The sequence below is a fragment of the Rattus rattus genome, chromosome 1, assembly GCF_011064425.1.
Source record: "Rattus rattus isolate New Zealand chromosome 1, Rrattus_CSIRO_v1, whole genome shotgun sequence".
Classification (NCBI taxonomy): domain Eukaryota; kingdom Metazoa; phylum Chordata; class Mammalia; order Rodentia; family Muridae; genus Rattus; species Rattus rattus.
Window position 1 is genome coordinate 228,712,089 of NC_046154.1, and position 27,871 is coordinate 228,739,959.

Genomic DNA, 27,871 nt, shown 5'->3' on the forward strand with positions numbered 1-27,871 from the left:
GCCTTTCCTCAGATACAGAAGACGGATGTGAACTCACTAGCCCACCCAGGGTCCTGGTTGAAACTATCTGTGTGCTACCACTTCTGGCTTCCTTGACTCAGGACCCACCATGTCCATCTCTATCCTCACACCGTGGTCTCCTCATTTTGGCATTTCTTATAAAGATCCTCATCACTGTAAGTGGGTCAGTGGGATAATCCCACCTCAAAGTCCTTAATCTGATTCCATCAATTCTCTTTTCTACATAAAGGAACATATGCATGGTGTCAGGATTATGGCATAAATGAATGGGTTGGAGGACACGTGACAATCCAGTCAATATGCAACCCTTCCAAATACTGCCTTTTCTCTTTCTAAGACGTAGGTAGTGCGATTGTCACTTCTTCTGGGCAGAAGCACAGTTCGGTCTTCTGATGTTGGTGATGTCACTTATGACTTGTTTCATGTATACACCAATCCTGACCTCAGCAATCCTTCAGTTTCTTTTATAGAAAAAAAATCACTGTGGAGCATTCCCTGGCCCACAGTTGTTCATCTCTAGAAGACTTTTTACAATGTGTTCCAGGAATTTGTATTTTAAACAACTCCTAGATGTTTGTGATGATCAAAGATGAACAGGAAAATTGTGAGCCAGTAAGCCTATTGATGTCTTGTTCAAATAAAAACAAGAGTAAAAGAAATGAAAAATAATTTGAAAACTTTAATGATGTTATTTATATAGTGCGATCACAAAAATCTTTAAATAAGGTACATTCAATTTCTCAGAGCATCTAATATTTAGATAATTTATAGTTCATACACTTTCTGACAAACAACTGAGTACATAATACATTTTTCTATAAAATGATATTACATTTTATACAGATAAAATTATATTATAAAAACATTCCACACTGGAAACCTGATAGTACCTATTGGAAAACACTACAAAGTTTCTATTAAAAATATATTTTATCTCTTTTATTTGTCACAATAGTAAACAGGATTTTTTTCTTTCTAAAATTAAATCCTACGACATTTCTCTCTAAGATTATAATATGTACAAAATATATCTGGATGGATATAAATAGCAATACTGTAATAGTCTTACAGATATATTAGTAACTTTTACAGAAGAACATCAGCTTTTTAATAAAAGCTTTTAACACAACTGAAATCTCAAAGCTTCTTAAGTTAGATATTCCCATATTCAGAGAAATCCAGTGGAGTCTAGATTTTATTTCTATTATTATTATTACTATTTCCAGTTGAATTACTGCATGCAGTAATAAGAGGGCGCATAGTCAGTAGACACTGAACCAGGCATGACAGCTGGATAAACTGTTGGGGATTTGTTGAACGTTGGGGGCGATATCAATTCTTTCTCCATATAGTAGTTTCTTTTAGTGCCCTGAAACAAAGCCAGCCAATGTTGATAGAAGGAATAAAATTTGTTGATTATTTTTCATACTAAAAGTATTTGGAGTCAGCTTAGGTACAACTACAGAGGAACAAGAAACACTGGACTCCTGGTGGCAGTCTGTTAAATAAACTACCATAACCTACTACTGCTTGTCTAGCCACGTCTGCAACTCGAATCAAATGTTCAGAGGGAAAAATAGCTAATGGTCAACTTGCCCAGAAACCTACAAATGGGATAAGGCTCGTGCACCTGATACGAATTATAGAAAAAAGAATGTCATAGACTATCAGAGGCAGAAAGAAAGAGGCCTTCAGGGGTTGGAGATTTAGCTCAGTGGTAGAGCACTTGCCTAGCAAGCGCAAGGCCCTGGGTTCAGTCCCCAGCTCTGAAAAAAAAATAAAAAATAAAAAATAAAAAATAAAAGAGGCCTTCATCTAGGGATGACACAGAAGATAGTAGAAGCCTTCTGAGTACTCAGCCATAAGGAGAGGAAGGACAGGGCCTATGTTTGAGGTTATAAAAATATCCTCTTTCTCAGGGTGCTTGACTTTCTAGGTGTACACCTGGCAGCTTTGCACAATTATCAAATAGCCTGCCTCACTCTCCTGACTCAGACTCCCCAGTGTGTGTGTTGGGGCTGGAGGATCTTCATTCCCACCAACTGATGAGAAAGGAATCAACTGCCATTTCAAGAGCCCGAGAAGCAGCCGTCTCCTCCATCAGTGTTGGCCCATCCTGAAGAAACGGCCCAGTGACCATTCCTAACTATAAGCAGCTTATCTTCACTGATTGAACCTGATTCCCTATCATTTCTAGAAAGAGTTTCTGATACAATCGGTACATGGTGAAGCTGTGCAAGAACCTGATGGTCTTCCTCAGACTGTGGGTGACGGTTTTGGGAAAGTGGTATGCTTTCAAGTGCTTGAGTGCGTACATCAGGCCCTTCAAGGTGTCTTGGTCTCCATTTTTGATCCTCCACAAGCTCAGTAGCTTCAGGAGCTGCTCGCTGGGTTTGCAGGTCTTTCTCGTTCTCTCAATCTCGTCTGGGCTGATCTTCTTCCCAGGCAAGCTCTCCATCAAGACGCGGAGCTGCTCTGTGGTGAGGTTCGCGTGGCCGATATGCCGTTGCACGCTGCTTTCACAGAGGTCAATGTCTGCATGAACCAAAGAGATTTTCACATCAATCTTCCTCATCTGACAACCCAGGCAGACGCTCTCACCCAATTCATAGCTCCATTTTAAGAAAAGGCATTGCCCTAGGTGATTTAAATGACTAATTATTTCTGATTACTAAGGTGATGTTATTTTACGTTATAATAGAAAATCATACAATCATTTAAAGCATCCAATAACAGTTTTGTGAGAAGCTTTGGATTTTGACATTGAAAAACAGAAAATTATGGACTCGTCACCTTGAATTTTCCCAGTAAAACTTGAAACTTTAAAATGACAACATTTCAGGGAGAAAAAAAAAACAAAGTATTCAGGTTCTGTATATTATAATAAACATTTCTTCACTTGGCATCTAACCTTGGCCCTAGTTGACAAGAGTCACTTTAACTAGTGTTTAATAAATACACATACTCTCGGAGAAGCACCCGAGTGTGGCAGATATGGGAAGCCAGTAATGGGAGTCCAAGAGCAGCAAACACATAGCCTGGAGGGCATTTTAGCAATGAACTTGGGCATAAACATAAGAAGGAGTAACTAATGTCTCTATTAACGACATGAGTCATTTACTATCTGTGAGCCTTGAGGCAACTCCGTTCGTCTTTCTGGGTTGTTGTGTTCTCATTTATAAAGCCTGGAATTGGGTCCTTTCACATACTGACAGTTCCTGGGTTTCTATTTCTTTTTCTTTTTGCTTCAGGGCTAATTACAGGTTCAAAGAATGATGTTGTTTTGCCAGAGACACAAGAAAAGTTTAGTCTTTGCATAAGCAAAAGCACTGGACTGTCAAGAGGACTAAGTCTCCTAAAATCTATGACTCTGGCTTTTTGTGTCTGAAGCTTTATGGGCGATGTAGAGAAACTCTGTCAGATATTAGGTATGGCAGGGTATTTTCTGCTCCTTATTGTCTGCATTAGGAAAACCCTCCTTCTTCTCTGTAGCATATCTTCCCAAGTAGTAAGTCTCTTTGCACTGTATATCACAAAGTGGAAAGTTTATAATATAGTGTACATAAATTTCATGTGAATTAAAGTTCATGTTCTCCTCTTTGGGTCTCCTCTCCCCTTCCCTTCATGCCCTCCCTTTTTCCCTTCTCCACCCTATGTCTAAAGGAGATTCTTCCGGAAGCCCTAGCATATGTGACTACATGCTTTTAGCCAGCCCTTTCTCCTAAGAACCTAAAACATTTATCGAACCTTACTAATCCCCACCACAGGCGTGACCAAAATGGTAATTTGGATGCGGGCTATATAGTTGGGATTAATGAGAGGTTATCTGCAAGACACTTGGTATCTTGCTGAAGAGAATTACCAAGAACAGCAGAGCATGAAATGTGAAAGCAGAAGCCAAGAGACCAAATATCTTCTAGGTAGACGTGACTAGAGCAAAGAGTAAGGAATCTGTGAGGAGAGTCTTATTCCCCGCAGGCTAATCTTGCATGTAAAGAGCATGCCCTATCTTTTAATCGCAGTAGAGGTTGGAACAGAACCTTCCTCATCTGTGACAGGAATCCTGTCCACACTGTCAGTTGGCGAGCAAGTGTCAATACCATGATGATTACAGGAGGAAAACACCAGCCCCACTATGTATAGTCTAGTTCATTAGCTTATGAAAAATAGGTGTCTTTGATTGCCTATTAACTCATTTCTGTCAGGAGATGGTACCTTGGATGATCTTCTTCACCATTTCCTGGTCTCTGTTTTGATGCTTCCACAGCTTAAGTAGCTGGAAAGTTTGCTCTTGTGAGCTGTGTCTCCGTTTTATCCTCTCTACACTCTCTGCATTCACTTTGGTCCCAGGCAAACTGTCCACCAGAACACTCAGCCAATTCGGTATAATCTTGGTAGGCACAGCAAACCTGAAGAATGCCTCTTCGCACAGGGTGACATCTGTAGGGAGAGTGACCAATAACAAGATTCACTGAATGCTTTCACTTCCCGCAGTCCTTCCAACAAAAACAAAGCAAAACAAAGGCAACCACAAAATGAGTATGGGGGCTGAGTTTTTTGTGAGACAGCGGGCTAAAATGGGAAGTCTGAATAAAGAGTTTTCTGTAGGATGCTCTTAATATAGAGACCAACTGGGTTTCTGTGTTATCTTAGATTCGTTCATTTCCCTTTCTCTTTCTTGGAGGGGGGAAGGAGGAGATGTAAACATTAAAAAACATTTAATGAGAATTGAATATAAATACATACAAATAATTGACAAAATTATATAACTTAATGTAAATATTAATGCTTTATTAAAAAGTTACTTGGTGACTACCAGGTACCTCAAGGTCAGGATCAAAGAAAAACCAAAACACAAAATCATTCTCTAGAAAGAACTTAAACAATAATCAAAATAGTGTACTGTATTTGTGTGCAATCATGATAGTGCATTATTTTATGTGTTGTAAACATATTGCTTATCAGTAAGATAAATATATATGTGAATGTTAAATGATTAATTATCTATATTTTTCTAAGTAAATTTTCCAGTGTTTTTTGTAAATACCAATGTTTATAAAGTAAAGGAATCAGCATATACTAAATGCTCAATTAATTGCAAAAATAAAATCAAGGTTAAGGCTGGAATTAACTCTTTTCATTAGCCTTCCCATTCATTTTTGTTTTTTAGATAAGAAAAGGGTTAAATTAATCAAGGTAGCTGATAATGTAGTGACAAACATCGGAAGTGGCTTGGAACTATAGAATGCACCTGTGTTCCTTCTTATGTTTCATGTTCTGTATAAGAAACAAAGACGTTTTGGAAGAGTCACATTGGTTTGTGTCAGTTTGACCTGCTCATGAAGGCACGGCATTGATGCGTAAGTCCCATGGGGAAATATTGAGATTATTGTAGAAGCCGGGAAGCAGAGTGAACCAATACCTGGATAGGATCACTCCAATGGAGTGCTTTCTTCTACTTGTGGTGACTATAAGCAAATAAAGAATTTAACACAAAGCACTTTGGAGCTTCCATGTGACAAATCTAGGGAAATAACTGGTAGCAAAGCTAAGTTCACACTTCTAAGTTTCCAACAGCTTGTTATTTTTAGTTGCTGATCTATACTTTAACTAATACAAACATTCTAAGAAATGATAGAAATATTCGACTTAGTTCTATGATTTGAAGTTGGCTAATTTGTGCTCAGGTTATCAGCTTGACATCACTAATGGGTTATTCTTGATGTTAGTGTGAGAGCACTGGGAAGCCTCAGTGTCTTATGGTATCCCTGGGATCAGTGAGAAGATACAAGGTTTTCTGTTGTTGTTTTGCTTTGCTTTGTTTTGTTTTGTTTGTCTTTTGTTTTTGAAATTTGTTTGTTTCTTTAAATTTGAGCTGTCAGCAGCTCTTAGGCTGCTTAAAATTCAAAAAACGCAGAGCATAACCAGGCTTCTTGGTACACACCTTTAATTCCAGCACTCCATAGGTAGAGGCAGGTGGATCTGTGAGTTCGAGGCTAGTATAGTCTACATTGTAAGTTCCGGGACAGCCAGAACTGTTACACAGAGAAACCTTGTCTCGAAACAAACAAACAAACATAAAATTCAAAATGTAAGTTTGTATTCCTCTCAGAAAAGGCCATGCTGAAACAGTAAGAAAACAGGCTGACCCATTCAGTATAATTACCTATTCCACAATTTTGAGTTGCTTCTCTGTTTCCAGAACATACATTGTCATGTGTTGCATTTCCTTTCTGAATTAGCAGGAGGCCAAGTGAGCTGCAGTTGGTGTGTTTCCTACAGGGTGCTTTCGATGACGTCTCACCTGAGAAGAACCCATCAGGACATCTTTTGCAAACCGTATTTCGCTCTGGGGTCCCTGTTGAAAAACACACAGAAATTTAGCACCTTCTCTCAACCCTTTCTCTGTAGACAATGACTTAGCACAGATCTGGAGAAAGTTTTTACTGCTACTGTGTATTGCAGGGAACTTTCAGAGTTTCCATTTTTCACTTCATTAGACAGCGATAACAAAACTTCTATAGTCGGCCCCCTCAGGCTCTTTCCCCTTCCTGTAATACCCACACAAGTTTGTTGTGCTATTACCTACAAAGATGCTCCTGAAATGGGAAATGGAAGGAGAGGAGGGTGGGGTATTCATTAGTGCTGCCACTGACAAAGTGCCAGTAAGGCTTGTCAACCGTATTCTTTGCACAATTATTCCTGGAAAAACCATCAAGATAAGTGCGGTGTGTCTGCTTTACTGTCTGACACACTTTGAAGTTAGCACCCATTCAATGTTGCATCGTTAAATTCCAATCATTTCTTATGGAAGTTCTTTCTCTCCTACCTCCTAATTGAGAACTGTGCAAACCTTGAGAACCATGCATGACAATAAACTCTTGAAGGTGGTGGTAAAGTTGACTGCTGACTCTAATCGTATCCCCACAGTTGAGCTACATAATAAACAGACGATGATGTAGTGTTTGTTTATACTGTTGAGTAAATAGTGTGGTTAAATCTTTGGGAAAGGATAACTATAAGGATATTTTACTTTGTGCTCCTAAGGCATTTAATACTTTGGAAGACATCACTGGATTTGAAAACTCTTGAGTTGAAGAAACTTTCAATAGAGATGCAACTGAAAATAAATATATTCAAACCCTGGACTCTATTATACATGAGCACAGCACACATTATAGTGCATTTGCATATGAAAATATCTCCATCTAGTGTAAGCTGGCTGAACAGATTTAGACTTCCGTATTCAAATGTAGATTACACAGGCCAACTCTGGCTCATGCAAGATAACAAACACAAAAGAGACGAATGAAAGCTACAGAAAGTTATTAAATTTCATTTATTAAAAAGTTCCACCTCTCATTTCATTGTGTCGCTTACCCATCCTGAAAAGAAAAAAAAAAATGGAAAGAAAAGAAACCAGTAAAAAGTGTGGTTCAAGTCTCATCTCCTGTCTCTTCCTTTATAAAAAGATTGATGATTCATTGCCCTGTAAAAAAGATAAAGGGCTAGAAGGGAAAGAGAAGAAGGGAAAGCATAGTGTGAAGTCTCACAGAAATGCTGTCTCAAACACTGCAGGGACATTGTCTTAAGAACAATCCTCACAAAACAAAGAGGATGTACACTAGGAAGGGAACTTCCTTACTACATCCCTCTCCTTAAATGGAACCCTGCTCCATGCTAAGCTCTACAGTCTTGTAAGTAGAGATATTTACACATCTGGTCTCTGTCAACTTACTGGGAATACATGCCTTGAGTGTGTGGACCCAAGAATCCATTTGCCAACTGTCACATGATGTACACAGAAAGAAATGTTACTGTTCTTCAGGTACATGTTAGGGGCTTGTGTTTTCTGATGTCACCTAACAAGAGGTCATGTGTATAACATTTCTTCTGGTGAACTGCCCTGTCTAATTCTTTAACAAGAAGAGTCCAAAGAATAATTTGTAATTATTACCTCTGTGAATAGGACTTCTTCTAACATCGGCAGAACTCTAGTGCCTAAAAACGATGTAGCCATCTAAGTAATGATTTCACCTCATTAGTATGTGTAGAAATAACAAACATCTAGCCTGACGGACAAAATGTGAAACACTACAATGACAAGATGAATTGTAACTCACTAAAACAGTCCAAAGTAACTCGACAGGAAGCAGAGGACTTGCTAGCAGGATATGAAGAGTAGAATATGAAGCGATCTTGGCTTCAAACCAACAAGAAAAATAGATATCAAATATTTTATAGACTAACACCAAATAATCCTCCCTGTCTTAGGGCCTGGAAACTTCTGTGCAGAACCACCTTGCAGGTTTTCAGGGAGAAAAGGGTTAAATAAAGTCCACCATGGTAACTCAGACGAAAGCATGTGCCTTTATTCTAAGACTTCTGGTTACCTGTTGCTTGGCCCTGCTGAACTATTTTCATGTTTATGAGAACAAGGACCTAACTAGTTTCACAATGTTCAACTTTTGAGCTGCACAACTCGTGCTTAATTTCTGTATCTGAATCTACTCAATCCATTTCACTGGAGTAAGGAGGCTAGGGGTTTTTCTACTCAAATGAGTCCCAAAGTATTCCCCAGTAAAAAGTAGGAAATAACAGTTCTTTCTCCTTGAACTGTACAAGGTAGTCATGTGAGCATGGTCTTTCCTGCAATGCTCACTCTTTTAAAGATTCCCTACAAAAGAGACTAAATAGATTTAAAATTTTTGGTTTTGGTCTTGTTTCCTTTCTTGAGACATTCATTCACTCACTCACCAAATAGCCTAGGCTGCCCTGACATTCACTATGTACACTGTTAGCCTCAACCCTGTGATCATGCTGGAGCTTCTTTGGAGATGGGACTTCCTTGGCCTTTGCTATTGTACCTGGCATTAACTGTATATACTCCCCGTGTCTGCCTTCAGACCTATAATACTGGTCATTTAAACTTTAACTTGTCATAAGCAATTCACGTACTAGGCTATGACCTCTCAACCAGGAGCAAATTGGCCTCCCATAGTGGAAGGAGGCCTGCAGTTGGGAGCTGGTTGCTAGACTCACAGGTCTTCAGGGAGGCACAGGACAGGCTTGCATGGAAAAGAATGATACAGCTGTGTAAAGAGCAGTGAGTTGAGAGACGCTGCTGTAAAGTGAGTTAGAGCAAGTTACAGGGATGACTCTTTCTTCCAACTGCGAGCGTACTCTTCACTTTCCTAAACCACAAGTCTTATAATCTCCAGGGCAGCTTTGTGGCTTTGAGCATGTGCGTGTAAGTCTCTCACTAGCCCCAGCCCATGCTGTTGGGAACTGGAGAAGGGAAAGTACTTGTTTATATACAAGGACTTCCTGTTTGCTTGACAATCTGTTTTGTCTAAGATAAAGAACAAACTGCTGTTCTTATCCTCCCAAACGTTCAACTCCCATGCCAAGAGGAGAAGCAGCTTCATTTTTAATAATGAAATGTAGTTCCCCTAACCATTCCCATTTTTTACATAATTAATTATAACCGTTCATTGTTAGTACTCCAGAGTCTCATTAATATCAGCATAATTATTCTCTTGGTATCGATGAACTTTTCTGATGTTTGTCAAAAAGCACTGCAGACTGAAACTGTCCGTGCCAAAGTGAAACATGGTGGTATATGTTAGCTTCTCTTGGTGGTGCAACTCAGACCAGGGTCCTTTACATTTGAGCTGTTCATCGCGTGTCTCACTAGGGAGCACTTTGCTGCATTTGAGATTCCTCACCAAATTACACTGCAGTGGCAAAGGATCCCTTTGAGAAAGGTCCTTTGGAAACAATCCAGATACACAGCTCACAGCTAACAGGTACCTTTTATCAGGATCATCCCAACACACAGGATGCAGCTAACAGGGACTTTTATCAATCAGGACCAGTGTCCCCTTGAGCTAGCTGCTGTCTAGCTCTTCGGGGTCCTTCTTGATTTTGCTGTGCCTCATAATAGATACCTACCAGCCTGCACCACACCCAAGCCTGGGGGACAGCTCCGGTGCTTCAAGCAGAATTCGAGCTCCAGGTAGCGCCCTTCCTCACATTCACACACTCGGTTGTGGGTGCGGTTGCATTGCTGCTTCACGGTCTGCAGTTCCTTGCACACGGGGCTGCAGTACACGCATTCATCACTCGTGTGCCAGCTGTCCGTATAAGAGTGGTCAGGGCAAGGGACACACAATGTCTTCCTCCTGACTGTGCAGTGCTGTTTTAGGTAGGTGCCAGGAGCACATTTGTCACACAAGAGCTGACGTCCGGTTTCTGGGTCATAATGCAAGTATTTTGGAGGAAAGGTTTCCTGGGTTGTCCATTCAATGATGTCCAAGAGCTAGAAGAGACACAGTGGTTTATTGGGGTGGAAATGGGATGATAATTCTATGCCAAGGCAACATCTGAGTCAAGTCACTAACCACCTAACCTTAATGCCATTCCTGGGATCTCCTACACAAGAGAGGTTCCAAAGCCATGACTTTGCTTCCAGATGTTTCTCCAAGAGGATAAATGGCAACAGGCAAACAACGTGATGCAGACTCAAAGAAGACAGCAATAATAGAACTCAGAATAGCACTGCTATCACACGGGAGACCACTGAATAGTCATTTGACCTCCAGGACTTCATTACCCTAGGTCTCAGGATCATCTCCAGATTAGTGTGTGGATAAACTGGTTACCCTCACAACAATTACACCGAAATCACTTAGACTCCTTGTTAAAAATGTAGACTTCCAAGGCATACCCTAAAGCAGTGTGGTTTTCTTCCTGGGGAGTTGGACTTATAAATTAGCAATGCAAATGGACAAAAGTACTGTGTTGATTCTATTGTATGGAATGAATATACTAAGCATTGCTTTCTCACTGACTTTACTAGTTACTGTGGGCCAGACTCTGTTCTAAGTACTCCAGATACAGTTCTAAATTAAATGACTGCACCTAGAAGTTTGCAGTCCAGTTAGAGAAGAAAAGTCATACAGTAAAATTAAAAGGAATGGTAGAAATTAAGAACTATTTTAAAAATAAATGGAAAATCAGGGTAAGGAGATAGGAAACATGCAGCGGAAGATGGAGAAAGTCGAAATTGCTAATGTTGTTGCAGTAGTTGGACTGAGGACCAGATAATGTCTCTTTTAGCTTCTGTAATTAAGGCTTAATGATGAAAAGCAATGGAATAGAGTGGATGAAGTGGGAAAGTACATGATTATCAGTGAACATCCATCCATCCATCCATCCATCCATCCATCCATTCATGCAATAGATTCATGTGAAATGTCTACTGGGAGTAAGGAACCAGAATTGTGCTATTGCACCACACACGAGCACAGTCCCTGTAAGCTTGCAGTCCACTAGGAAGAGTCCTAGTATCTTAAGATGGGCATTTTCTCCAATGAGCAAGCTGGCAGACAATCTTGCCACACACAGATCTTTCCTTGGGTTAACTGGGGGAAACATGAGGGAGCAGGCATGGGTTCAGAAGCCACCATCCATCATAAGAAGTCTGTGAAGAAAGGGAAATGACGCCACAGGCAAGGGAGCTCCATGGAGGACCAGCGGCACATGAATTCTGTCTCTTGTTCTACATCCCCAAAGGTCTTCAGAAAACAGCTTCCCACTAATTACAGGAAACATGTTCTCAGAAGGAGCAGTGTTATTTGTGTGTGGAGAGTGGCTTGCTTGATTTGTATTGTTTGTTTTTTGGTACAAGGATCAACACTGACTGTTTACAGGTTTGGGGAAAGGAGCAAACCAAGCACAATATTTTCTCCCCAAACTCTCTTGTTTGTAGAGCTCAGGAAATGTTCCCTTCTCACCACCACACATTCCTGGGTCAATCGTGCCAAGCTAGAGAAACAGCATCCCCTATTAAATGAGATGTTGTCAAGGCAAAGAAGACTAACTGGCCTCTTTCATAAGCATTCGGTATTTTAATGTAAGAGATTCCATTCACTTCTCAGTGGAACATGGCCAGTATCTTAGACCACATGAGCTGATAAACGGAAAGAAAATAGCAAAATACCTCCCCAGAATAATGGATCTTTCAGCAGAGCGCTTTGCTGTGAGATACTCCAACCTACAACCGGAGAGTGGAACAGTGTAAAGCCAGGCCTGCTGGCTCACCAGGACACCCCACAACTTGATGGTTCTGAGGAAAGCATGCTCCTTTGTTTCCCTAAGGCTGTTGATGGCTTGAAAGATGAAATGACTGGCTGGCTGACTGTTGATTTGAATATGCTATGAGGCATGATTTAAGGATCTGGTTCAAATATTTCTTCAATCCCCAGTGCTATGGCATGAGGTTTTCCTAACACAACATACAAACCCATATGAAAGCAATGAGACATACTTTCATTTCTTTTTCTATTGCAGTTCACTTTAGATTTCCTGGAAAGCCACTTTTGAGGGTTTTGTCTGCTTTCAAGAGGTCTGGCTGAGAGGTCCAGAGAGGCATTTTTCTCAAGTTCAGCATCCAGCCAAGCTTCTCGTTGTTTTCCTGAGCCCATTTCCACAGGGGTCAAGAATGCTCGCTTGTTCATTACCATTGCTCCACCCCCTTCCATTACTCAGAAATGATGAAGATGGGATGGGAGAGGCGAACAGTAACTACTTATGTGCTTCACCCTTTGGAGCCACAAAAATACCAACAATTGCTTAGTACTTGTAACTTGGAAACATAAAGTTTGAAATGGTCTAAAATCCAAACCTTTCTGACTCTCATGTAAGTGTTCAAGAACTTTTAGATTATGTAGAAATGGGGTACTGGGATTTGGAGATTAGGGGGTCTCAGCTGTCAAAGCACATGCAGTTGTTCTTAACCCATTAAAAGTCAAAATATAAAATATTTCAAATTCCAAGACTTTCAGACTCAAGACTATATCACCAAGAACACTAATACAATTTGCATTTTTCTAAGAAGTTGACATGATACTACTGTTTCCCTGAACCAATACCGTGGAAAGCAGTGATTTCTTTAAGATACAGGAAAATTGAGGTGAAAGATATTTAGAGAGACAGTGGAATAAACAAAGCCTGGATTTAAGAATTAGAGAGTAATTAGTGGAGACACTTTCCTCAAGATAATTCAATGTGGAATTATCATCGTACACATTTCAAAACCCAGAAGGTTTTAAAGTTCAATTGGACCTCTGTGCTTTGCTCAGGAAAAAAATCCACTTTAGTAAAAGTAAAATTCAATGTGGTCAAAATTGGATAGTTAGGTCTAAATCTTTGGTTAGCCCCAATTCCCACACAGAATTTCTTGACTTGGTGTTTGGACAGAGGATGGGCAAGGTTAATACATCTCTCTTCTTCTCTGTCCCTTTTCTCACTCCCTTCCCATTTCCTGGAGCAAAGACAGAGATATGGTCTTAACATTAGTTATTGCTCCTTTGCCTACTGATAGGATTTAAAACTAAATAAGGGTTTAAAAATAATGCAATTATCAAAAATTCCTGAACATCTGCCGAGACTGAGGGACATATATAAGCATGTTTGTTGAACCTGAAAGTGCTTTTTACAGAAGGGAACATTCTTTCCAAGTTTTATGTCTGGATTATAAAAGAAATTAAGTATAGCTTTCTTTTTATTTCCTATTTTTTCATTTGTCCACTTTCCATTCCCTGTCTATCTATTACATGATCTAATCACACATTCTTGAAAGTAATGTTAAAGGCCTACAATCTACTATTTTACACCAGTCTGGAATTTGTTCTAGAAGCTTCCATACTACTTCTCTTGAAAGCATTGTTAAAGTTCTATCTCTAAACACTGTATTATCCATTTCTGTTTCTAATGTTTTACACAATGAAAGAATTTTCTATTCCAAGCCTATCCATCTTTCTTATCTACCAAACACTAACAGAGGGCAGAACTGAGTGAAGACAGTAGGTAAACTGAATTTGTCCTCTAGTGTCTTTTCTAACTTGACTGTTGCTCTGTTCTTGGATTTGAAAATCTAGTCAAATCAAGTCAGAAACAAGTATCCTAGTCTCTTGCCTTTCGGGCCTTCCACTGTGCTCCATTCAGCAGCCTCTTTGTATGCAGAGGTTTTTATACCAATCTCCTCCTTTTCAGATTCAGCTATGTCTTCCATTTACTCTCAGATGACAAGTGATTTGACCGGAGGCTTCTATTGGTTTATGTGACTTTATGACTTCCTAAAGGACAAAAGAATACACTTCCTCTGGCAGGTTTATTTTTGCATTATGCAATACAGACAGTCCCATAGTACTAGGCTTGCTCTCTGGTCTGCAGAACCATGAATGACCCAGTGGGTTTCCATTTATGGAAGATTCATTAAAAGCATCCCACGCAGGTCCTGAAATAGTCCCTTGGTTTGGGAGTTCCTTTTGTAATCCCTCGTCATGATCTTTGCCACAGAGAACTATTTGAGGACTGTCCAGAGTTAGCTAAACGTCTGGTCAGTGTGTAAACCATGCCATTTCCAAGTCCGTCTCAGTCATTAAAGGAAAGATCCAGGGTACATGCAATTGAAAGTTTCATGAAGATTGCTTGTAGTATAAATCGTAAAACTTATTTAAAATAAGCACTTTTCACATTAACTTCAATTTGTTTGCTTGTTTATATTCTCATTTTGGCCCTTTGTATTTCCCCATTACCCTTCCATACCTTAATTAATTAATTAGCTCATTTAGCAAACATTGATATATATATATGCATGCGCTCATTGACCCATCCCCCAAAAAAAGAAGGCAGGAAAAGTGACTGGACACTAAGGAAAGGACTGAACAGACAATTGGGTCAGAATTTATGCAAAATGGTTGATAAGAGAAGAAAGGGTAGAGGAGTGCTGGTTGATTTTACTGGGATGGGCTGGTATCCAAAGCAGCAGTTGAATTTTGTGTTTCCTGAAGTCTCCATTAATTTCTGAAGACAGAAGTATGAGAATACATGAATAAAGAGAAAGACTTCGGGTGGAAACATTTTTTGTTGTTTGTTTGTTTGAGACCCAGTGAGGATGCTAAGCAAATAAATGGAAATGCATACTGATAATTCAAAAATGCAACTGAAGACCCCGCTTTGAAGGTTCTGAGCCCATAAATGTCTTTAGGGGCAGAGCAGATACATTACCTAATGATGTTGTGTATAAGCAGAAAAGGGGAACTACACACTAACTTTTAGTATTTGCATATATTTATGAGATGAAAAGGAGAATGTAACAGTGTATGAATATTATGGAAGTTTGTGAGAAGCATACAAAATTGGTGATGAGTAAAGTCTGAAAAATCTACAGCCTGGCCACCCAATGTGAACATACATGTGCCCATTCCACTGAAGAAGTTGTGTTTAGACTATGTTAACCAGATTGCAAGCTTAGTTCTAGCATTGCCTCAGTTATTCTAGGCCAGTAATTTGTGTCTAAATGAGAATGATTCTGATTTTTTTTATTCTCCAAATAATCACTTTCAAATAAATAGTAACATAAAAACATATTTTTGCAAATGGTCAATATTAGTTTGTATTCCCTCATGACCATAGGCTAGAAACTTCTATTCATTTTCCAGCAATGCATAAACTTGGGTGCTGTATCTTGGAATCCAAGCAGTTGATAGGTGGAGGCATGAAAATCAGAAGATCAAGATCATAGTTGGTTCTATATAAAGTTCAAAACCAGTTTGGAGTTCACGGGACCCTCTTCTCAATATACATATAATTAGATTACACATTATATAATAAAATTGGTTTTAGTATCTTCCCAATGATGTTACTACTCTTTTGGTTCTGCCAAGGGATTTAAGGCTGGTTCATGCTATTTTTCCTGGGAAGTTCAGAGACTCAAGAGTTTTCCTCCATGTTTTTTGAATGTTTCACATGAGTTTGTGCAGATAGTCTCCTCTGTATCTCGATATTTACTCAATCCAGTAGCTAGATTGATTGCCTTCTCTGTAAACCTCAGATACTTAGAGATTATACAGCACAGATAACCATCTAAAGTGCAAATGATACATTTGCAAAGACATGCACATAGCCTGCATTTCCAAGTCTATGGAAGGACAGGGGTGAAAGATTTGCCCAGAGGGGTATTTTTTAACACATCTTTCATCTGCATGGAGTTTTGCAAGTGCTGTTTCATTTGGACTTAGCCTCTATGAGCAAAGGCAGTTCATTGAGTTTATCTGCTGCTGCCAGTTCCCCTCCTGGGGAGTAGTCTGCTTAGTAATTTCCACACTAGCCAGTTACTTGGCTCACGGTTGTCTCCAGGTAAGGAAGGAAAAGCAAATGAATTAAGTCTGTTCATCTTTACATCGGTGCTCTGCTGCCAACTGCTTTTCCAGGCAAATGGGGGGAAGGAAACACAAACAGCTATGATTTATTAGAAGAATTACTGGGCCAAATTTGATGTGCATTTGCTTCCCTGGAGGCTGAAGAACAGTCTCCAGGTAAAATGTAACTTTTAATGTAATTTTTGTTCACTTCAGAAGTTTCCTTTACTTTTCTGAAGGCATTAACATTAATTAGCTGTGTTTGGTTTGTGCATAGACTCAGTCCAAAAGCGATTTGTTTATGAGTTTTTGCTATGATGAAAAAGTGCTACAAGTGGTTAACATCTTACTGATTAAACAAATTGAAAAATAAAAATAATAAACCTAAGTAAATTGTGAACATGTAGGAAGAAGGAATTGCAGATATAAGTTAACAGGTTAACAGGTTAACAGGTTAACACAAACATGCAGGCACACGTGCACACGCACATACCCCACCTTTTTGGAGACATAATATTGGTCCTGGAAAAGAACACCACAGAAGTACTGTTTGCATGGTTATCTCTACTTAGCCTCCCTTGAAAAGCACCAGACAGCACTAGGCCTTGGAAGGCTCTCCAGCTATAATCCCTGGCATCTGAAGCTGAGAACCGATGGTGTATTCTGGCATGTTGATATTGCTGAACACAATTTTAAGACTACAACTTGTTTTTATTGTCCTTTTCTTGGAAGATAATGTATTGCTCACAATTCCTGTAGATCCTTTAGCTGAATAAGAAAACCTATTGTTGTTTAAATAACACATGGCCACAGGCCACCGTTAAAAGGAAAGTAAAGAAAGCTATGATAGGGACAAAATGAAATAAAAGTTAGAAGGAAGGGGGAAATCAAATAGCATCTGTGTTAAATATGTAGCTATTCATTGTCAGCCTATGATGTCTGAAGGGTCATACTGTCCATTCTGTATGATATGGAGAAGAATAACAGCATTGTATAATATAATAGCACAATATAGCAGGCCGTAGGCTAAACTCATCCTTCACATTCTGTTATCTTTTATCCTCCACAGACACCTCCAAGGAGATATGATTATCTCCCTTTTAAAGATGAAAAAATTGGTCTGAAGAGAGTTGAGTGACTAGTCAGCAATAACAAAAATCCCATACCTTTGAGAGTTCAAATCCAACCCTGCCTGAAACTAAACCTGAGACAACTGACTCTTCTTGAGAGTAAGTTTCCCAGTCTCATGAAAGAAGTAGATGTGAAAGTAACTGTGATACAATGTAACGATATCATATGTGTGTCACTTGTCTATCTACTCATCTACATAGCTATTTCTCTATCAACCATCCATCCGTATATTCACTCAATTCAATGCAGAAATTCTCCTGTTTTCCACTGAAATAGTTGACACAGTGCTTTGATAGAAAGGGCAAAGTGGAAAATTAATTATGCCAAGCAGTAGATCCTCGGTGATGCATCTTCTTGCATTGACCCTCCATTCTTTCCCACCTCCTATTATATGCTAGATCTTTCTTCCCCATGCTTTCAGTGTCTGATAAGACATTAACTTCCTGACTTATACTGTGTCACCTAAGGAATTTGGACTTAGAGTCATACTCAATGTAAAGACCACTGCAAAAAATAAATAAATTCATTTCCCCTTGAGCTAAAAAGCTAAATGAATCTAAGAAGTTAAAAATAAATACATAGAATCACAGTTTCTAAAGATTTGGCCCAAGGACCTAGTCTGTTCATCCTTTCCACCATCTGGATATTCTGGGTTGAAGATATACAAATGCCTTTTTTTTCTGATTTGTTGGTATTTTTCAATGAACTCGGTGACTAGATATTAGTGTGCTCTACTACAGAAACAGTTCATCACCACCACCATCATCATCTTCTTTTTCTTCTTCTCTAGTTAACTTTATGGAAAATTCCTGAAGTTAGTGAAAACTACTTAGTTCCTGGGAATTCCCCCAACTTCTAGTTTGTAAATCTCTGCATCATAGGATTTTTATCAATAAATATGTGGAATGGTATATGTTACATGTGGGTGCGCTAGTTATTCTAAAAGGTACTATGTCTTTCTATTTTATATTTTCACCCTTTGTGGGCATTTAATTTGGTCGGTGCTGTAGATGAATGAACCTTTACTGAGGAAATGTCAGCTGGAAGGAAGGAAGGAAAACAAGCATAGTTTGCCCTATGCTCGTAGAGGAGGGTGTTTTAATTCAGCCTACGCACCTGATAGCTGTTCTACTCTGCAGCCCAGCTATCACTTTCTGTCAGGCCTAAATTTTAAATTTTCAGCCAAAGAAAGTGTTAGACCTGAGAAAGAAACCATCTCTATGACTCTGATTAAGCAATCTTTATTTAGACTGCCCATCTCGTTGCTTCTCCCAAATTTAGGATTTCAGAGAGCAACCCCTCACTTATTTGTGGGGAAGGATTGGGGTTGATAGAAAACATCTGTGACGATAGCTGACCGCATCTGAACAAAAGAACAGGGGACTCAGAGCTCAAGATTTAATATTTCTGATGTGGTTTCTGTTTGTATTTTACAAAAAAGATGTCCTTATTTGTGAAGCCTTCACCCATAACACTGGGTTGTGATGCTACTCACAGTTACTGTCTCAGGCATCCCACAGACTGGGATGTTGGCTGCTGGGTCAAATAAGCAACTTCAAAATCCCAATGCCTGCAATCAACACCAAAAATGCCTCTTGCGATTGTCCCAGTGTCTCTGTCAATGGTCAACAACTTTTGTCCAGTAAGTAATATTTAGAAATTACTTATATGTGTGGAAATTTGAACAGAAAAATCAAACAACCAAAAACTACAGAAATTTTTGGGTATAACACTAATACTATGATGCTTGGTTTGGAAGTGAAGATGTCATTTTAATTTACCAGGCCTCTGCTCAAGGTGCCCATATCCCGCCCATTCTATCCTCACTAGATGATTCTGGAAACTACCAAATTTTCAGAGAGGAGAGCACCTGAGAATGCCTGGCCAAAACCCACTACCATCACACCATAAACGCCATCCACCTTCACAGAGCAGTTAGTTTTTGTTCCTTCCTTTTTACTGGACATCATAAGAAGATACAAAAAGAAGAGTGTGGTGATGAAGGTCTGCTGTCTGGCAGCTGCTATATTACTCAAGTGTAGATTTTAATGGTCTTTCTGGCTGCCTATTACCATGCATGGTATGCCTAAAGGTTTGACATTTATTCCAAAGAGCAGTGTGCAGTTGTCAAGCACTTCTTTGTGAATATAGATTCAAAGAGAATTTTGCTCAATGACTCTAAGGAGATTGCTTGTGGCCATAATTACACCTCTTCAGCAAATCCTGGGGGAATGTCTTGAACTTGGCTTTTAACTAAATGGAGAATGCAAAAAAACATGCCCACATTACCAACTTCTATGCATCCCAGCTGATGGCAAGAATGAGAAAACGGGAATGGTTTTGTTTTAGAAGAATAATTCATGACACTCAAATATATATTACACTATCTAAAATTAGATAACATTTCAAAAGCTGCTGCCTTGAATCATCTCCTTGAGTTCCACCACAGACCAATGGAACAAAAGAGATTCTTGTAAAATATTCCTGTAATGTTTTATAGTTAAGAAGTCTAGTTGGTTTTTGATATTTAGGGTAAGGAACAATATATAATCAATTAACTTTTAAATTAGAGCAGACATACCATATACAACTTGGCTCAGTTCCTCTATTTAGAAGATGCATAGTTGGGGTCACTGGGTAAACCTTGAGGGTGCAGGCAGAGCTAAGAACCCAGAGCTCTTGAATCTGTCTGCCTTACTATTGCAGAGTATCATGGCATCACTCTACGTCTGGGATGGTGACTTACAGAGCTAGTGTTGGTAGTGTTGACGCAAACTAATGGGGAAGGGATGTTATAAGAAATAAGCTCTTGATATCAGCAGTTTCTAAGTGTGAAATATATAAGTTCAGAACAAGAAAGGAATAAAAAAAAAAGATTCTGTATTTTAACAAGAACATAGTGAGACTGAGTAGAAGCACAAGACCAAGACTACCCAAAGAGCAAGAGTGAAAGCAGCCGAGGACACGGGCAAAGTCAGGTCTATGTTCATTGTGAAGAGTAGAATATGAGAAAGAGCATGCCAGAGACCAAAAGAAGAAGAAGGACAAAATGAAGCCACAAGCAAGAACAAAAGTAAGAGGAAAACAGCGATCAAAACAAGTACAGGATATAGAACAGCAGAAGAAAGGGCAGCTACCTACTAAGAAACATGGTAAGGCAACTAAGAATATTGTATCAAAAACTTCAACGGGGAATTTATTCACCAAGGACAGTGATTGTGCTTAGAGGAACCATGGCCTTCCTTTAAATCTAAATTACTCTTCTCATCCATTTCTTTGTTTTATTTATGGTTATTTAAGAAACGTTTGCAAAGAGTGTTGCGAATGTGCATGGTGAATTGAAATGAAGGCCTTGGGGCTAGTCTTTCTATGTTCAATGTTGTTCCACTTCCCCTATGAATAGAATGCTCATTACAAGGGGCAGAACAGAGTAGGTTACTAATCCAAGGGCCTCAAGTTAAATAAAATAACAATACTGAAGAGTGTATTTGACATTTTTTGAGATAGTAGATCTTACATGTTCTCAAACACAAGAGTGATTGGGAGAGCAGATGGATATGTTAACTAGCTCTTGAAATAGCCTGCACTCTCTCTCTTCTTAAAGTAAGTTTTCCCTCTTCTTTTTCATGTGTATATATGTATAGTATCCATATGTGTGTATATGTATTTGTATGTATATAGACATACACTTCGTATATGCATGTGTGCATGCACGTATGCAGAGACCTGACGTCAAAGTTGGAAGTCTTCCTTGGTATTTCTCCACCTAATTCATTGATGCACTCTCTCAGTGTAAGTTACAGCTCGGTGTCTTGCCTCATCTGGCTGGACACCTTGCTCTGGGGAATCACCTGTCTCCACCTTGTGAACACAGAAATTCCAGGTGGGCCACTACACTCACCTGTCACTCTGTAGGTTTTGGGGATGCAAATTCATCTTCTGCTTTCATGGCAAGCACTTAACAGTGACAGCTCCTTCTTTTGGCATCCCCCATCAATTTCCTGTCTGCAGGCTTAGATACTTGTGAGAAATTGCATGAAAAAAATGTATCTGTTGTATCTATTCAAGCCCTTGTAAAATTATGTCACTATATAGCTGGGATAAATTACTCTACTGAGCATGCAGAGTCCACATCAGTTACCAAGGCCAGGTTAGTGTGAGGAAGAGAGGGTACCACACATCTTCCTACCTAATGTGTTGTAACACTATTCTTATCCCTTACAACTGTCTAAAAGTATTCCATTTTTAGACTTTCTGTGCTAGTTATTCCAAAATATTCTGTGGTAATGAGTTCCAAAAACTAATTATATGTCACATAAAAATACTGTCCTGGTATCTATTTCAAGTTGGCCGAACCTCACTCTTTCTTCTTGCACAGATAGTTAACAGATGTTGCTAGAATTTCCGATTCACTAGTTCCTGCTATTGCGGGTTGCTAAATTTTATTGTGATTTTTGTTTTCTTTTCTAACATGATTGCTACTGCTGCTCTTGTTTGCATTTTGTTTGCAAGGCTCTCAGTAATATAAATGAGTTTGAAAGGGGCCTTCACCCTTTCCTCTCTTGTCATGTGAAATCGGCTTTCTCTATAGCTGTCTATGAAAATGAGCTGGACTGTTAATGTTCATTGTATATCAAGTCCAGGCTCCTTCTATTAACTGAAATTTCTTGAGTCTAATACTTATCATCTGTGATGGAATCTTTTTAAAAAGATTTAAAATTTATCACAGAAAAACTGAATATCTAAATGTTCAACTATAATACCATGATACCTGTGTTCTACCCATTTAATTTTGTTGGTTTCTTAAGATGAACATTTATGAAGGTTTTGAGTCTCCATAGTAGAAATGTATACTATGATATTTAAAATATTGACCAGACAAGGAGTTTACATTAATATTTGGGAAGTCAAGCCAACCTCAGGTTGTTAAACCACAATAACACATTGGGGTAGGTAAATCCTGTTGAAACATCTGTGGAGATTTCTAGTAGACTACCCTGTGCTGTAGAAATTTTCACCATAGCTCATCAGGCTGCGCAAACACATGCATCATGATGGTAGAGGCCTTGGGGCTACAAATGAGGAGGATGAAATCTGTGCTTTCAAAGAGCCATGTTTTGTGGAAACTCTGTCCTTGAGAAGTTCTGGAAATTGATTGGGTGCTTCTAGAAATACCATGAAGATGCCGATAGGTATCCAGAATAACCAAGGATATTTATATACCCTAAAAACATTCTAATATACCATTGACAGCTGATACAGAATAAAATAAGTGAAAATTATTTTATGTATAATAAAATGCATGCGTGTGCATACATATTTATACAGACGGATGGATGGATGGGTGGATGGATGGATGGATGGATGGATGGATGGATGGATGGGTGGGTGGATGTCAGATAGGCAGACAGACAAACAGATAGACAGATTTGAAATGTCACTGTGATGGTTAGCTTTAATTGTCCACTTGACATCACCTAGGATACCTGGCAAAAGACCCTCAATGAAGAACCACCTAGATCTGTGGACTGTGGGAGACGAGCTTGCCTGTGAGGGATTTTCTTATTTCCCCTAATTGAGGTTGGAAAACTCACTCTGAATGTGGCTATCATCATCTCCCAAGCAGAGGTACCCGAGCAGTATAAAAGTGGGGACACAGAGCTGAACAAGCAACCAAGCAAGCCAGTATGCACACATTCCTTTCTCTTCTGACTGTGGAAGTGACTGGCTGCTAAAGGCCCCGCCACTATGACTTTCCCACTATGACAGACTGCAACCTGGAATTGTAAGCCAAATAAACCCTTTTCCCCATGTTGCTTTTGGTCAAGACATTTTATCAGAGCCACGGGAATAAAGCGAGGACCATTGTCCAGAGCTTTGTTGAAACTCCACTTTATTTATATATGAAGGACCTTTTGCATCATTGCTGTCCAAAATGAGTTTTCCAGGAATTTACTAGCACTTGGTTTGGTAAGAAGTGAAATGGAACTAAAATTTCTGGCATGATTGTCTCACTGTTTTAGAAAACCACAGCGGCAAGCCAAGCCTGATCAAGTGTTTGGGTCAACCCTGAGACAAACCTACCCCCATCTTCATCGCTAGCTATGTCTGCAATGCAAATGCCACATGCAAATGTCAGCATATCACGACTTCATAATGATACCTACTGAAGCTTATTTTATTATGAATTATTTTCCTTTTATTAGTTTTGTAATGTAGTTATGTCGGGATATTGATTTTGTAAAAGTTATATGTGTCAGCAAAGGATATGTACTTTGAATCTCATTTCAAGAGACAGGAGTTGTTACCAAGGATTTATTATAAGAGCGCATGGAAGAGAGTATCAAATATGATCGAGAAGTCTGCCCTAGGGAGGAAAGTACAAATACACTAATAATTTGGGGATCTTTGCTCCATCAATGCAACATAAGGGGCAGCCAAACACATTAGTCTAGCTAGTTCTGATTAATGTCAAGACTGTTGTTCTGTTTTGATGTACTTTAAGCCCCTCCTCTTCCTCCTTTTGGCTGCAAAATCAAAATGAAGGCTGAAGGAAATTCTCTTGGTTAATACCATGCTAAGGAAAACAGTGTTTCTCACAGAAAGCCTTTATACAGAGGGAGCATGTGGGTTAGGAGCTGTTGAGAGCAAAGCCCAGAAGGCAAGTTAGTGGATAGGAAGACAGGAACAGCAGACTGTGAGCCTAGTGTCCATTGGGAAACCATGATCATGGCTTCTAAAACGTCCTGAGTAAAACACTTGGCACAGCCTGCCTTCTTACTCCACCAATGGTATTTGGCTACTGTGGTTTTTAGCCTAAGAAGTCAAATTGAAAACTAGATTGAAATTAGGAACTGTGCTGAAGATTGCTAGGTGACGGAAGCCAGGAAGGTTGCTATGGACACAGGGCAGGGCTGCATGGGGTTGACTGTGGTGTGTCAACTGCTTCTAGAAATGGTTTAAACATCGAAATTTTCTGGAGGAGGAGGGAGGAGGAGGAGAAGAGCAGCAGCAGCAGCAGCAGCAGCTAGACAAGCCCATGAACTCAGTGGCTGAGGTAAGGGGAGAAAAGACAAAATAAATACAAATCAGATGTCAGAAACTCTAAGACTGTTACCCTAAAGGAAGACCAGAACATCAGGAAATTTTCCTGAGCAAAGAGCGGCTGGCTCTCTGCTTTCCTTCCAAATCCCTTTCTTCTGGCATAAAAGGACAAAGTCAGAGCTTGGCTTTGAGAAGTTCAGGGCGGGTTCTGACACTGCATGATGAATGGTGGGGGATTCAACAGTAGTTAAAGCCAAGATCTAAGTCAGGCATGTTGATGTTCTCTGTTCACCTAGAAACGCATGGCAACAAGGAACGAACTGACTCCGGATGATGAATGGTGCCTCCTCTCGAAAGAGCACTCTGCTTGACTGTGGTGGTGAGCATTCTAGAGCACTCTGCTTGACTGTGTGAGCAATCTAGAGTGCTCTGCTTGACTGTGTGAGCATTCTAGGAATGCTAACCTAAGGACTATGCTCCTCTCCTTCCCCAGCAAATCTTCTACTCTCACAGAAGAACCAAGAATAGACTTCACCGAATGGTTTTACATCTCTCACTTGGCCATCTTGACTTCATCTCCAGCAATAACATGCCCAATGGCTCCCCCACAGTGAGAGTGAGAAGTCATCCCTTCCTTCCCTGAGTATCAACAGTACTTCTGGTATCTAGATGGTTCTATATTGTCCTCTAGTTAGTTACCTGTTGTCATACAGGTAGTGCTAATAAAAAGCCAAGACTTCAGTGGTTGTGTTAATGTGTGTACATCCCTGCAGCCAGGTTATAGAAGACAGGAACTCCAGAGGGAGAAATGCAGTCTGTTCTTCCTCAGGCAAGTGGTGTGTGAATATTTGTTTAGTGGAGAACCACCATGTTGCAACTTCCCTTATGAGCTCATGAAGGAAGGCTGATTTTTTGTTTTAATTCCCCAATCATCTGGGGCTTCCTCTTTAGTAACTGGCATCACATATGCAATGCTTATCTCACATTTGCCTCTTTCAACAGGTTGTGACATCCAGAAGGCAGGAACGATATCTACCTGGATGCTCACTTTGTCCCCAGTGTCTAGTGCAATGCCCCAGACAAAGAGTCAAATTTTTGCAAGGATTCAGGTTCCTACAGCCACCCGTCTCTGTTTACCAGGGTAAATTCGGCCTCCTCATATGCAAGCATGGTGTGTCCACTTCATAAAATAAAGTCAACCTTAGGAACTAAAGAAAGAGCAACATCCTTTCTATACATTCAAAGCTTTCCCTTCTGATAATGTTGTATCAAATGAGTATTATCTATATACATATCTCCTTATATAAACCACCTATAAAATGATGATCTTTTTACAATTTGGGAACAGATATGGGGATAAATACATACGTTATTTAGTGAAAACCCAAAATGTAAAGGCAGAACACAAGAAGTTAGAAAGAATAAACCATCAACCTATTAACCATGGAGTTACTTATACCAGACAAAACCTAAATTAATTAAATTCTTCATGAGGGCATCGAAACATGTAATACAGGACATGAAATCAAACTATTTTGTACATCCAACACTAGTGATGGATCTACGAGAACTTTGAAAGGAGCCATGTGAAAACTGCATAAACTCAAACATAAAGTTCACGCCAAACCAATGTGTACCTTCTCTTACTCTGCGAGGGATGCAAGGACCTTTACGGGAGGTGCTGATAATGTAACTGTAGAATTTTCTGCCAGCTCATGCGTGTTTTTAAGCACTCTGTGCTCTTTCTCTTTTGAGACTCCCCTTGGTTTGTTTATTGTGTGTCAGTGCAGGTACACAGATGCCAGAGAGTGTGAGTGGAAATCAGAGGATGCCTTTCAGGACTCAGGTCTCTCCTTCCTTCCTTCCTTCCTTCCAGACAGGGATTCAAGGATCGAACTCATAATGATAGGTTGTCAGTGTCTTTACCCACCGAGCCATCTCACGGTCTCTAAAAATTCCACTTCTTAAAAAGTTCTTCAGAGTAGAACCGTCAGGATGGCTCAGCTGTTAAGAGTACTGGCTGCTCCTCCAGAGATTCATATCTCATTCCCATCCCCACATGGCAGCTCACAACTGTCTGTAACTCCAGTTCTAAGGGACTCGATGCCCTCCTCTGGCCTCAGTCAGCACCAGGCACACAAGTGGTACGCAGACATACATACACGCAAACCACATATACACCTAAAATAAAGTAAAATTAGAAAAATCTCCCTACATCCATATAAGTGGATATATGTGTTACATATACATACATATCTGCATATGTACACACATAGTTGGCATATTTATGTAGTCTCCTGCCCACTTTTTTCCTGAGTGACTTTGCTATTACATATGCATGTCAGTGTGACCCTGAAGCTAAGAGAAAGATTACATAGTTTTCCGTTCTCACTATGCGAGCGGGAGGCTGAATTTCAAACACTGACTCTAGTGTACTCCAGACAGAGAAATCACTTAAAGACAGACTTCTCTGTCTGGTTTGTAACTTCATGTGTTTCGTGGGCAACTGATTGGAAGGAAACAAATATTGGGCATGGAAAAACTTGTATGTAAACCTAAATAACAACTTCCCAAATGCTTAAGCTAAAAATAATGAGATTCCTTTATTTTCCAAACAGCATTTCAAAGCAGGTTTGAAACTTCTTTATTTATTGTTGTACTAATCTGGTTAACTATCCTCTATGATATAATTATCGTTAGTGTGTTCGTATTTTTCACACTGGTGAAGTTGAGAACTAGACCAATCGAACTTTATTAAAAGAGTAAACCACACAGAAAAGTAAGAGAATATTTTCTGTAATGCCCTTTATCTAAACTCTCCATTCAAACTGTACTACAGGAGTTTCAAAAAAGTCTGGCCTCCCTTTCCAACATACAGTCTACTTTACCTGTAGTAATAAAAAAAAGTCAGGTCAAGCGAAGGTATGGTGCTCTACATAAAACATAAGTAAATAAATAAGGTAAATATAATGGATTCAAAAACAAAGCAAAAAGTCTTAAGAGTCTTCTCCCCATGTCTCTCTCCCATCTGGAAAAACTCAGCAGGAACTTTTCATGGAAAAGCCATTTACTCTCCAGAGCAGCCTGCTGTAGCTAGAAAAAGGCTTCCCCAGCTCCCTCCTGAGACTGCCTGACTTGGTCCCCATCAAGCCGGAGGGGAGGTCCCGAGCCCAGGAGGTCAGCAGCCTCCTGCCCACGACTTACCACCAGGAGTGCACAGCACAGCCACTTGTTCATTGTGGTCCTCTGGAAACCTCAGGCGGCAGCCGCTGGGCCAGTGCTAGGTGCTTCTCTGCTGCCCAGGCGAACATGACGTTTTATATAAGGTCTGGGCAACAGGAAGTATGCCCTGCCTTTGATCTAGTAAGTCTCCCCTGGACCAACCTTGTACCTTTCCTTTTTAGGAACCCCGGGCGCTAGTGGTAGGGCTGCGGGACACTCCGGGGTTAACGCTTTGGGCGCCGGAG

General features: G+C 39.8%; 1 protein-coding gene across 1 annotated transcript; it reads right to left on the minus strand.

Moving 5' to 3' along the window:
• Window positions 1–680: 680 nt before the first annotated feature.
• Tnfrsf11b (TNF receptor superfamily member 11b) lies at window positions 681–27,871 on the minus strand. The gene is made up of 5 exons (XM_032915410.1): window positions 27,609–27,871; window positions 9,976–10,342; window positions 6,188–6,379; window positions 4,237–4,461; window positions 681–2,556 (listed from the first exon to the last, which is right to left on the minus strand). The coding sequence occupies exons 1-5, from the start codon at window positions 27,639–27,641 to the stop codon at window positions 2,168–2,170; spliced, it is 1,206 nt and encodes a 401-aa protein (XP_032771301.1). The 5' UTR covers window positions 27,642–27,871; the 3' UTR covers window positions 681–2,167.

What these genes read in the sequence shown, in the direction of transcription:
- Tnfrsf11b (XM_032915410.1), bottom strand. Translation starts at nt 27,641, where the DNA reads ATGAACAAGTGGCTGTGCTGTGCACTCCTGGTG. An exon ending in TGTGCTGTGCACTCCTGGTG is followed by an intron (nt 10,343 to 27,608) that starts GTAAGTCGTGGG and finishes TGTCTCTTCTAG; the next exon opens with CTCTTGGACATCATTGAATG. An exon ending in AACTCAAAATTGTGGAATAG is followed by an intron (nt 4,462 to 6,187) that starts GTAATTATACTG and finishes CTCTCCCTACAG; the next exon opens with ATGTCACCCTGTGCGAAGAG.